At 36.5% G+C, this 12803-nt stretch overlaps 1 protein-coding gene across 10 annotated transcripts in view; it reads left to right on the top strand.

Annotated features, from left to right (window-relative positions):
- Positions 1–12457, top strand: part of CCSER2 (coiled-coil serine rich protein 2) — a 220377-nt gene extending 207920 nt beyond the window's left edge. For all 10 annotated transcript variants that reach the window (XM_028511321.2, XM_036026727.1, XM_036026729.1 and 7 more), the window contains one exon: positions 7245–12457. In XM_028511321.2, the coding sequence (XP_028367122.1) occupies positions 7245–8063 (819 nt within the window). In that variant the 3' untranslated portion in view covers positions 8064–12457. The remainder of the gene's footprint in view (positions 1–7244) is intronic.
- Positions 12458–12803: the final 346 nt, after the last annotated feature.

Below are 12803 nucleotides of genomic sequence, written 5' to 3'. Positions count from 1 at the left end.
CTTTAAAGTGCCTTGCATGTCCTAGCTCAGTATATCTCCAGAGAGGCCCTTATGGAATCTTGACATGGAACCTTGACTTCTGTGTCATATTGCATAGGCCTGCTGTGGATTTAAAACATTTAGATGTGACCAACATTACTGAAATATGTATTTGGAGCCCTGAAACCTCTTATTCTGTAGCAACTAGTTTATTATTATACTGCTATAGAATGTGCCTCTTTTTTTCCAAGACCCAATTACAAAAAGGCATGGCTTAAACTCATCATTTTTATACCTAAATTATAGGTAACATTAATTGTGCATATTTGATATGCTAGGAGGTCCTATGATAAGTGTTTTACGTGAATTATATAAATTATTCGTTATACTTAATTATTATAATTAGAAATGGAAAGTAGCTGAATGCTTAAAATAATATTTACAACAACTCATTTTATCCAGAAATACTTAGTCTCCAAGTAAAAAACATTTGTGACTTAGCTGTGTTCAAGTTAAAAAACATAACCTTTCTTGCTATCCTTCAATACATGAGTCATTAAGCTAAGTCTGAATTTATTTAGGGCAAACATTTTTGTTTAATTATAAGATTGTTTTTCATCAGTGTTTTTTAAAACTTGTTTTTATTTGATTTTTAGTGCTCCATCATTGATCTCATAAAGAAGTATAATTTTGATAATTATTACCAAAGTAGTAATTCTGGATTATACCACTCAGTAATACCCATTTATTTATTTATTCATTTTTCTAGCAAATGTGCATGTGTGTGTATGTATTCTCTACTATGTGCTAAATACTAGGGATACCAACTACAGTGATAAAAATGAATAAAACATGGTACGTGCCTGTAGGAGCTCAGAGTCTCTTGTTATCTTTGTAAGTAGCTCAAAATAGACATTTAAGATTATCATCAAAGATGCCTACCAATCTCTTGCACAATTAATTACCCAGTAATGCCTGTCACTGCACTCTTGACTTTGACACTTGTAACTCTTGCATCTGAGAATTAACAGAATAGTGTGCTGAAATGTATGTATCTAACTAAAGTAAAACTTGAAGTTACTGAGTCCAGTTAGAAGCTCTTAGCTCTTCAGGCTAAGGATGGGTCCATATTTTAAAGCTTCAGTAACCAACCCTTTTACACGTTGCAAGGATCAAATAATAAAGTTCCACTTATTTGTGACTGCAGGAGTTTCCTGAAGCCCCTCCAGGGACAGTGGGGGTTCCTTTTGCCCTGAGTCATGGTTTACTGAGACTGAGCAATTTCCCTAGAGCCAGAGGCGCTGTGTGTGTGTGTGTGTGTGTGTGTGTGTGTGCGTGCAGGGCAGTGCTTCATCTGCATCTCCCAAACCAGAAATCTGGAACTCATCTTAAATTCCTCCTGAACAGCCACTTACCTGTCCCACCTTCAAAATCTCTTTCAGTCTTTTCCAGTTTTTCTTTCACTGTCCTAATTTTAGACCTTTATGATTTATTATCTGAGCTGCTAGCAGTAGCATATTACCTGGCTGTTCTGCGTACATTCTCACCACCACCACCACTACCACCACCACCCCCACCCATTGAATACTTCACTGGTTCCACCAGAGACATTATAAAATACAGGTTGGATCATAATGGTTCTGCTGCTTAAAATTCACCTGCTGCACTAGTCAGACCTACTTAGCCTTTAGGAGCTGATCCTTGCCTCTACTCACCAGACTTCTGTTCTCCCAATTCAGTCTAACAGTTTGAAGTTACTGGAACATACTATGTTCTTTGTTTGCCTCTGTGCTCTATACTGGTTCTTTGTACACTGATTATTCCTCCCTTTGTGTCTACTTGGCAGACTCCTACTCATCTTAAAATTCAGTTCAGATGTTTGGAATTCTTGGGTACCCTCTATGACTTCCCTAATCAGGAATATGTTTTCTCTGTTTCCTGTGTTGTTAAACTTGAGACATGGCCTCATCATTTGTTTACCTACCTTCCTTACAAGGCCTCTCAACTACAGGAATAGCATTGTGTTTGGCTCCATGTTCTCCTACACCTAACAGTGCGTGACACATCATTAATATTTTTTTTAAAAATGAATGAATGGTCTTTAATATTCCTTCCTGTTGGTCTTATTATCCATGAGAACATGGGGTCCTTTCATATTTAAAATTCATTCTAAAGATGTCTGAGGGCACAGAAGCAGTAGTGAATAGGATTGAGATGAATTGTTAACATTTTGCCTTCATATTAATACAATTGAGTGTTTAGTATTTGGGAAAATTGTACTGCAAGCAACAAGCTATCAGAATACATCTCTTGGCTTGCTAGATATCAAGAGGCAGCTTTTTGTTCAACTTACCAGTAGGTAATTAATGACAGTCCAGCCCTTGGTAGGTAAGCAACCCTGCACAATCTTCCTCATACCAGGAGCAAATCATTTCCATGGTCCTTTCTATAGTCATATCTTGATCTTTTCAAGAGACTTTTTCTTTTTTTTTAAATGTTATTTTTTAATTACAGTTGACATACAATATTATATTAGTTTCAGGTGTACAGCCCAGTGATTAGACATTTATATAATTTAAGAAGTAATTACCTTGATAAATCTGGTACCCATCTGACAACATATGTAGTTATACACAGTTATTACAATATTATTGACTATATTCCCTATGCTGTGCTTTATATCCCCATAACTATTCTGTAATTACCAATTGTACTTTTTAACCCCTTTTCCTTTTTCTCTCATTCTCCCCAGCTCCCTCCTATCTGTCAACCATCAAAATATAAGGGACTTTTTTTTTTAGATTTTTATTTATTTATAGAGAGGGAAGGGAGGGAGAAAGAGAGAGAGAGAGAAACATCAATGTGCGGTTGCTGGGGGTCATGGCCTGCAACCCAGGCATGTACCCTGACTGGGAATTGAACCTGTGACACTTTGGTTTGCAGCCCGTGCTCAATCCACTGAGCTATGCCAGCCAGGGTGGACTTTTTTTTTTTTTTTTAACTATAGTAGAATTGCCTTCCACACTAGTTTTCAAATAAACAATACAGCAATACATTTTAGGGTAGGGAAATTATATCATACCACTTTTAGTAAAAATAAAAATCTATGTTATTCATTATTCAGAATCCACTGATTTAATGTAATCAAGCAATAGTTTAGACTTTTTCAATATAATTATTCAATCTAACTCCTCTTAGTTAAAAAACTCAATTTTGTTTTTAAGAACCTGTTTTATATTTGATGTGGAGCTTCCTTACATTTAATAAAAGCAGCACATCTTTCTGTCTGCACTATTTCCATTTAGTTCTCTGATAAGTAGTCAGTGGGGTAATATAAGCAATCAGAACAGTGCAAATGGATAATTTATCTACAGTTCCTGGTGCCCCTTTTCTGCAGATTTGGTTATCTTAATAAGTTTATTACTTTATCTTAATTAGCAAAATCATGCCTTGCTTTGAGTCAATAGCACATATTTATACCTGGTTTTTCTTACTAGCAATAGACATATTACAGTGAAGTCACTTTTAAATGGTCGCTGATATTTTCAAAGGTCTTAGTTGCTTCAAGATTTTTAACTTGAAACTATTGTTTTTGAGGATGAAAGGGGAAAACATCACCATTCAGTTAACCATTTCATGCTGCTCCTGTTTCCTCCTTGGTTGTTTTTTCTACCCTCATTTAGCAGATTTTAGTTTGAGTATTAGGGCCCTGCTCTGTATTTTTACTAGTTTCTTAAGAGTATATGATCACTTTGACATGTTCATTTTTTTCAAGGGAATCCCAAGGAGAGTCTTTTAAATTAGTTACACTGTGATTTTAGTTCCTTTTCTTCTCCTTCTTCTTTCTTTCTCCTTCCCCCTCTTCTCCCCTCCCTTGCCCCCTCCACCTACTCCTCCTCTTCCTCCTTCTTTTTTCTTCCTTTTTGTAGTACCTTCATTCCTGAAGGACAGTTTATTCATCTCTCTGGTGATTTATTATAAAAATACCCACTGACTTTAAAGTCTAGGTTATTTCACTTTAAGTAAAAACTGAGTTGGCTTATTTATTTTAAACATTCTAAAATAAGAACTTAATGTAACATATTCTGTATGTATTAATTTTGAGTAGTCATTGTCTTGATTTTATTATCTTTTAAATAGCAAGTCAGCCCTATACCATCATGGTCAAACATCCCTCCAAGAATCAAGTGACCTTTGTTCTCAAGAAGTCCCCAGTTACATGCCATAATCTAATCCCTGATTGCTGACCCTGGAAGCCATAGTTCAGTGCTAGTCAAGAAGGTGGAAACAGTGGCAAACTAATAATGCAGTCAGTATAAATAGATTCATCCCCTCTGTTGCAGAAATTAGATATACTGTGTAGATTTGTTTATGGATTGGCATGGTTTTAAAAAGTTATTTTATTAGTACAAAATGGTCCTTTAAGTTCATGTTTCAAAGCCCTGTGCCAAGGTTTTCGATATTTTCAGCCCAGATTATTTTATGTGGCAGGTACCAGCCAGCAGTATCCATGGCTGCTGTGAATGCTCGAGATACGAGAGAAATACACACAGACTACCGAGTCCTGTGGAGGAATAGGGAGGGCATGGCCACTCTCTCTAAAGGAGGGAGAGCGCCCTGAGCTGCTGCCTGAGTAGGCTTTTATTAGGCAGTATTGGGGAGGAATACAGATACAGCTAATTAACCATTGTCTAGCAGTGAGGATCAGACAGATAGATAACGTTCAAAGGGCTAAAAAAAGCTCACACTGAGTTGGGGTCTTATCACCTACAGAACTTAAGGAGCTAAATTCATTTCCCTCCCGAGCCTTCATAATCTAATTAAGAGCATCCTCAGAAAAGCAGGTTTCACAGGATTTTATATATTCTTTTTTCAGGTCTAATCATCCCGGGAAGTCCGCTGTCCCCAGTGTGGATTGCACCACCCATTGTTATTGTCACAGGCTTGAGTGGGGCAGAGGAGACAAAGGCAGCCAGATTTGAATGTCTCACAGGCAGAATGAGGACTCAGGCTTTGTCAAAGCCGAGGGTTGGGGGGTCAAGCACGCCCTCTTATCCACAGCCCCCCCCCCCCAGTCTTTCCCTGAGGGCCTTCTCGCGTGATCATGCCTGTCTTAGGTCCATCCTCCTCTGAGGAATATTACCCATCATTGTCTAAGCAACCAAGCAATGGGGGGCAGGCAAGGAGCAGGCAGTGCTCCTGCCAGGGAGATAAGCTTGTCTCCTTAGTGTCTCCTGGTCTGGAGGTCTCCCACTCAGCCTTAGTCATGGGGGGGTTACAGCTTCCTGAAACCAGGCAGGGCAGTTCTCAACAATTTTATACAAAGTATGTGTGTGTGTGTGTGTGTGTGTGTGTGTGAAAGAGAGAATGTGTGTATGAGTGTGTTTATACATATATAGCAACCTTCCCTGTATCAGGACATGATCAGTAGGCTCTGCCCCATATAAACTATTTGGGCCACTGAAAGATGACTTTAAGATTCATATGTCTTTACTGAATGCACAAAAATAATGGAAGTGGCTGGTTTCCTCTGACTCGTATAGAAGAGAACCACACAATGAGCTCCAGAAACGTGTGCAAGGCACATTGGCCTCTGTAAGAACTTTGCTACTGTGGGCTTCTGAGCTTTAGTTCAAGTAACAGGCAATTTCAGATTTGTTTTAATCTCAGCCATCATTCCAAAGGCTGATTATTTTTAATTTATTAAATGGGTGTTCACTCTTGGGCAAGGGAAATCTGTTTTCTATATATTAGCCATAGCAAAACCTTAGTTGATCCCTCATATGGCAGTGAGACAGAATAAATACTCTGTGAAAACAATTTATTCTAAAACCTTTCAACAAGAATATTAAAGATAGCATTAGCTATGTGTATTAACCTCTTTTTGTTTAACTAGAATTTCATATCAACTGAGATTATAATCTTTATTCTAAACCTTATTCTTGATACAGGCACAGTACCTTGACACTTTTACTTTTTATAGTTTTTAAATTTTACTATTTGAAATTATAAAGGAATAATTTCAATTATTTTTAATGACTAAAATTTATGATATAATATATATCATGAAGAAAAATATTACACAATGTCCTCCATAGCATATTCTGACAATTTCATATCCCCTTATTTCTGGGAAAGATAGTTTGTTTCATATTTCATTTTCACATCAATTTCACAAGAATGAAAGGCCATATTTGTGGGACATGGCCTTTCAAAACTGGGAAAAAGGAAAGGGCATATTTATGAGGGAACAAATGATTCATTGCAGAGACATGCTTCTGTCTTATGCCCAGTTAAGCAGAGTTAAATATATACTTGATTTCTTCCTTGAGTAAATATTTACTGGGAGCCTACTATGTGCCATCCTCTCTGTAAGGCAAAGACAGGGGAAGAAGCCTTTTCCTGGAATCTGAGTGCCATTAGTCATTAGGGTAGACATTTAAAGTTAATGCCAACATTGTGCCAAGGTTGATCAGTGACAAATGCACTCAAGTGTTTTGTAACAAGTGTGTGTGTGTGTGTGTTACGTGATATGCAGGACCTTTAAAACACAGAGCCTAGATCTAAATTACTATGGTCAAACCATGGTATCTTCCTTGACCTTCAATAACTTCCTCTGTCACACTAGTTACTTTCTATTACCCACTTCTATCTTGCCTATAGTACTTCTCATTATCCTGAATTACCTTAGAGTTTTCTGTGTTTATAATCTGTATCAAATGTAAGTCCTGTGAGAGAAGAAATTTTTTTCTGTGTAGCTCACCAAAGTAACCCCAACACTTTTAAATTACTACTTCCCTTAGTCAAGTGTGATAAAGTGGTATACAGCTTTTCTTTATAAAAACATCTTGAAAATTGGTAATATTCTGAAGGTCACAGTTATTGTCTGAATGCTTTATGGAGATTAAACCAAAGTGCTATGGAAATCTTTCTGTCAGTCTCTCATAAAGTTTTAAATTTTTAATGAATCAGTTAAGGCAGGAAACTTTAACAGTAAATAAGTACTTTAAGTTTTTTCTTTTCTGTTGGATTTTGGATCTTGTTTAGTGTTTACTGCCTGTATCATTTTTGTTGCATTATCACTCTGTGTCTCATGAATTTAGTTGAATATGCAATTCATTTTTTTAATTTAAAAGAACATATTTCTCTTACATATTTCTCATTAAAACATAATAATTACCAACACAGACTAATTGGAACTTATATTAATTCTAGGTGGCATTTCTAAAATGAATTGTTGCTAATGTTGTTTTTAATTTTAATAGCCTCAAGTACTACAGCCTTCCAGCAGCCTTCCCAGACCCACAGACCACACCCAGGGAAAACTAATAAAATCACAACATACCGAGGACCACAGTGAATGCACAGCCCAGGGCATACATCAGGGTACTGCGCATCTGGATGAAAGCTTTACACATAACTTGCAACGAGAAAGCAACTGTGGTGTGGAAGACTGGCCTTTTTCCTCAAGCCCACAATTCACTAAGGATGTGGCTAAGAGTATACCTTCAGAAGCAGACTTGAACATGACCGTGGATGCTCAAGAGCCTTATCATTTGGCAAATGATCAAATTAATGACTTTCAGATTGTACCCACTTCTCCTCAAACACTTACCCAGTCAAGTGCAGTCGACCAGGCTAAGAGAGTTGGAAGAAATGAGTCTTCATTGGAGGACTACATGTGTCAGCCCAAATCCTTACAGCTTTTTAAGCCATCCATCTTAAATTCTTTGGTACCTCCTTCAGTTTCTGAATCATCTCCCAGTAGGACTCCCACTTACAAGAACTCACCAATAATTGCACCATGTAATTCAGCAAAACTTAAGCTAACATCTAGTCAAACAAATCTTGCAAACAATCTAAGTCTAAAAGCATCTAAGCTCCGCCCGCCTTCTAGCTGTTTCAAACAAAAACAAATAAGTAACCCCCGACCAGAGGCTCAAAACTTTCAGGCCAAGACAAGCATCCCAAGGCCACTAACAAAAAGAAAAGAGATCATGCAGAATCCGAATGGCAATATGAATTCTGGGGATTGTTTGGCTTCTAATCGATATTCTCGTCTTCCTAAACCAAAGATACATTAAGTACATAGCCATCACTTGCCAATTTGTTGTTTTAAAAAAACAACCTGTTCTGTAATAGCTTTACATGCAGTTTGCTGCCATGATGGAGCTTGCAAAATCTCAAAAATTAAAATGTAGATCCTTCTACTAGTTCGGGCTTTTCCATTCTATATACTGGTTGAAGTACATAGCATTTGAGTGTATTTGTCTCAGGTAAACACAGAGTTTGCTTACCCATCTCAGAGGCCTACAGACAGTTCTAATCATGTTGTCCATACCTTTGCACATCAGAAAATCTATAATATTTCGCCTAGCAGGCAAGAAATGTGCTTTGCTTAGTTAGTCCTTTTAAGGTCTGCATTAATTGTGGTTCTCAGATCCTTTTTTTCACTTGTACCTCTTGTGAATATGGTATTATTTTAAATAAAGATTTGGTGATAATGGAAGATGGTAGTCTGTAAGCAGAGTTCTGGCCAGTAGTTTGTATATTTAAAAAGTCTATGCAAAAGCTCTGTGATAAATAAAGGAGATCAGGCCTTCAATGGGAAGTCTACGTAAGTTTTCATTTCCCTACGTAAATTTTCTTTTCCCTAGGATCAGTGTTTATTTACCAAATACCCCAGGCTAAAATGTTTCATATTATATATAAATCATTTATATATTACTTAAACATTTTGTTTTATACACACACACCATTGTGTTTCTTTTTGCTACTGGATAAATTTTGGAAAGCTTGAGATATATCTTGAAACCCGTACCTAAAGCTGTATTCATTTACAACATGTTGGTGTTAGAGTTTTGCTGGTAATTTAGTTTTAAGCCCTACAGGCTTATGGATCCATGATAGCTGTTTCAGAGTTCCATCGCATATATATTGTCTTTATTGTAATATGTATATTTATTTACTTTCTGCTAATATCTGAAGACTGGAATAATGGACTTGAATGTTTGCACAAAACTTTGATGGGCTATAAATATCTCATAAATAGGGATTTAAGACTTTTCTGCAGCAAAACAAGTTAAAATATTTTGACAATAATTATAAACTTAAGTAAGGCTATCTTGAAAGCTAGCCATTCACAGTACTTTTGTTTTGCTGAGTTTTTCAGGTTTCCCTTTTATGTTGGTATATGTTTCAATGACAGTTTCTTGATAAGTAGATTTTAGAAACAAAACAGTTAGAGAGGGGAAATTATGTTTCATTAAAAAGTATTAAAAGATATTTCAATGGCAGTATGTTTATTTAGTGTGCTAGGAAGGTAGCAGTGGAAGCCCCAAGGGACCAGACATACTAACCTAATCATGCTTCGGGCACTCTTCAGATGGTTCAGTAAATTTGCCCTCCTGTTCTCTCAAATCATGTCCTCTTTAGGTTATTCACCTGTTTCTGCTTTAATTAGAATTATTGTCTTTCAAAGAGATAGGCTTTTACAATGTAAATTTTTGTTGTGATCAGCTGACCTTAAAAATGTATCAAAAGGGTCTCTGGCCAAAACGTCACTCAAATTTGTAGGGATTCCTTTTGAAAATGTACATTGGTGAAATTGTGTGCACCCTTTTAGAGAAATAACAGCATGTGTTTTGCTGCACAGGTGGCAAACACAAGGCCTGTGGGCCGAATGCGACCCTCCACCTTGTTTTATCCCGCCCAGCACCTTGTTTCTACCCGGCGGCAGCACTGAGCTCTTGCTTAACTGTTAAGGAGCAGTTACATTTATACAGTCCTAAAATTACATTCGGCCCTTTGAAAGCAACTGTGAGGCTGATGTGGTCCCTGGTGAAAATGAGTTTGACACCCCTGTTTTACTGTAAAGTTCGAGAGGTGATTACAACCATTTAGATGCAGTCTTCCCTTACCATTAGAGTGAATTTGCCGTTCACTGGTTACAAATCATTCTTGGATTTGGTAACAGGAGAGCATCATATTCTCATTTGACAACACTTCTTCAAGAGAAGCACACTAGTTCAGAAAATGTGTCACATTGTCCAGATACTGTTAGTATAAAGTGACTAGACATACCAGCAAAACTCCAGTTTGTTCATAGAGACGACCAGTGATGGCTGCAGCTCTAAGTGGGTACGTGTGGCCCTTCATTTTGAAGGAGAAAGAAAATTTTTATCTTGCAGATGGGATGTTATCACACTATATTTCTTTAAAGTAAAACATCAACCGATGAATTAGGAGGGTTTTGGTTAATTTAGAAGTTGATAGAGACTTTTCAGGCACATCATTAGAGGGCAGGGTTCTTTGGAAAAGACAATACTGGGAAACTAGAAGGCAACAGGAAAAGAGGAAGACCAGCTTATGAAATAGATCGACTCCATAATGTAAGTGATAGGCATGAGTCCACAGGAGCTGAGCAGGACTGGTGAGGACAGGACATTGCAGACGCCCCGCATCCAAAGGGTTGCCAGGAGTTGGAGCTGACTTCACAGCTTGTAACACCTACACACATAGACTATAAAATTATTTACAAGTAAGCCTTTATCTTTAAGGGAAAGTTTTAGTTTTCTACATTATTTTTAACTCCCTAGTCTGAGGTCTGAAGGAAATGTCTTTGTCTATTACATAAAAATAATGCCTTCTGCAATTTGTTTATTCTGATATTTTTCTTCTCTTTTTTCTCCCTGATGAATGCAGAAATATGAGTCAACCCATGAGTTCAAATTCTGTACCTTTGTTGAGCCTTAATCTTAGCAGAAGGCTGATCGAGATATAGATACCTATATATCTATATATCTATATATATGGGTTTTTTTTAAGAGGAAAAAAATCAGGATGCTTTCACAAAACAACAAAGTATTTGCCTGCAGTTTTCTTTAAATACTGCAAGAATATTACGTTAGGCTGCTCCTTAGTAACCATTAAATCAGAAAGGAGGTGAGGATGTAGCTCGCCTTAATCTCTGTTTAGTGCTTCTGTAAATCAGCTCTGTGTCAAAACCCCCTCTACAAGCACTCAGATCACTTTTCCTTAGTTCTTGTGTTTTCAGTGAAGATGGTTGTAGTATATGAATTCCAAGTCCAGGAAATTTTCTGGGGATTGGTTAAGTTTCACATTTGTGAAAGAGAAACACTCCTGTAGGTAGAATGATATGTTTGGCTGTTAATGGGATGCCTATCAAATTCTTTAAAGAAAGCTTGGTCTAGGCCCCAGGGAGTTTATCAGTACAGATGCAGATGATTTTAATGCATTAAAGGATTACATCATTTAGATGTTAAATCATTTAGAACGTTTATAGTAAGGACTGAGACCCTCTAATAATTTTTCTCTTGAATTCTCATTTTAATTTGTGCCATGTTTTCAGGCATATGGACTACTATTCATTGTATTTATATAGATATTAGGGAACCTACTAAGTATTTTAACAAGTAAAAACCTGAATATGAAAGAAAATATCAGATTTGCACTTTAAATGAGCTTAATTGCTGGGAGCTGTGTCGGAAATATTGAAATGCCTCCTGTTAGGTGTGACTTTTTTGTTGCAATAAATTTCTAATTGTTGCTGTTTGAAGTATAGCCTTTCACAGAATTATATTCTCAGCATGTCACTTTTTCCATTAAAGCACTACGTTCTTTGAATGTTTCATTGACCCCTTAAGTATTTTACACAATGCATCAAAGAGAACATGATCCTCCTATAGCTGTAAGTTCTGAATCTTCCTATAGCGTAGATGGTGGTACAGACACAGAGGTACACGTTTCATTTCTGAGCAAAGTTGTCATGATGGTTTCCTGGTCTCTAGGGCACTGGGGATATAATTTGGAATCACCAAATAGGCTTGCAATGAAGATCAACAAGACTGCAGCACATTTTAGTTTACTCTCAAACTTATACAATAGTTTTCGTGTTTATAAATTAGGGTGGTTATGTTTGCATGCTTATGCACACATTCGAAAATTAATTATAGCTGTAATCCAAATACCTGATACTTTCCTTTGGGACGATGGCCTTGCTATTTTTCTTAATTCTGATGCTTGGATTAGATTGTTCTAATTTTCTTTCCACACCTCCCTTCAATTTTTCTGCTGCAGTAATTTGAAAGAATATGTATAAATAAACGATTGTGATGGTGGGCACCAGTCTACAACTATGCTGTTAACTAAAGATACAGCTTATGTTTTAATGCTGTTGGGGAAAAGCTATCCATTTTCTCCTTGGTAAAGCATTGCCATAACAAAATAATACTGACCCTAAGAATTTAAAGCCTCTAAGTCATTACTAACTAAAAACAGAAAACACCACAGTCTTTAATATCTGCAATATTTTTTCCCCATGGATTTAAAAAACCAGTTCAGAGTAAATACTGTATATTAGAATTTGCTTGTAAAATGAATTATAAGAACTGAATGTAAAGTCTTTTTCCTCAGAATGTTGCATAGTAAATAAAAATAAAGTCCATAATTATAAAAAGTTTCTTGTTTTTCTCAACATTGACTTCCATAGTGTTACTTTTTCTTGGATACTATTTTTCACACAAATATTTAAATACTGCTCATTTGTTTGTTTGTTTTTTTTCAAAGTCATTTCACACACTCCCTTCTACACACACATATACTCCAAACCTTAATTGAATAGGATTTGGATAATTTTTACTTTAAAAATAAGCATTAGCACCTTGAATTAGAGTGCTGCATAAAAGGGGGAAATGTTATAATTTTTATTGCTTTGTTTTATTATTTTTAAAGATCACATGTACAAAATAGCTTGAAACAAGAACATGTAGTGAAGTATTGCAATGTTTTAGGAACAAAGAGTA

The sequence above is a fragment of the Phyllostomus discolor genome, chromosome 5 (assembly GCF_004126475.2).
Source record: "Phyllostomus discolor isolate MPI-MPIP mPhyDis1 chromosome 5, mPhyDis1.pri.v3, whole genome shotgun sequence".
Lineage (NCBI taxonomy): Eukaryota > Metazoa > Chordata > Mammalia > Chiroptera > Phyllostomidae > Phyllostomus > Phyllostomus discolor.
This window is presented reverse-complemented; position numbering and strand designations above follow the sequence as displayed.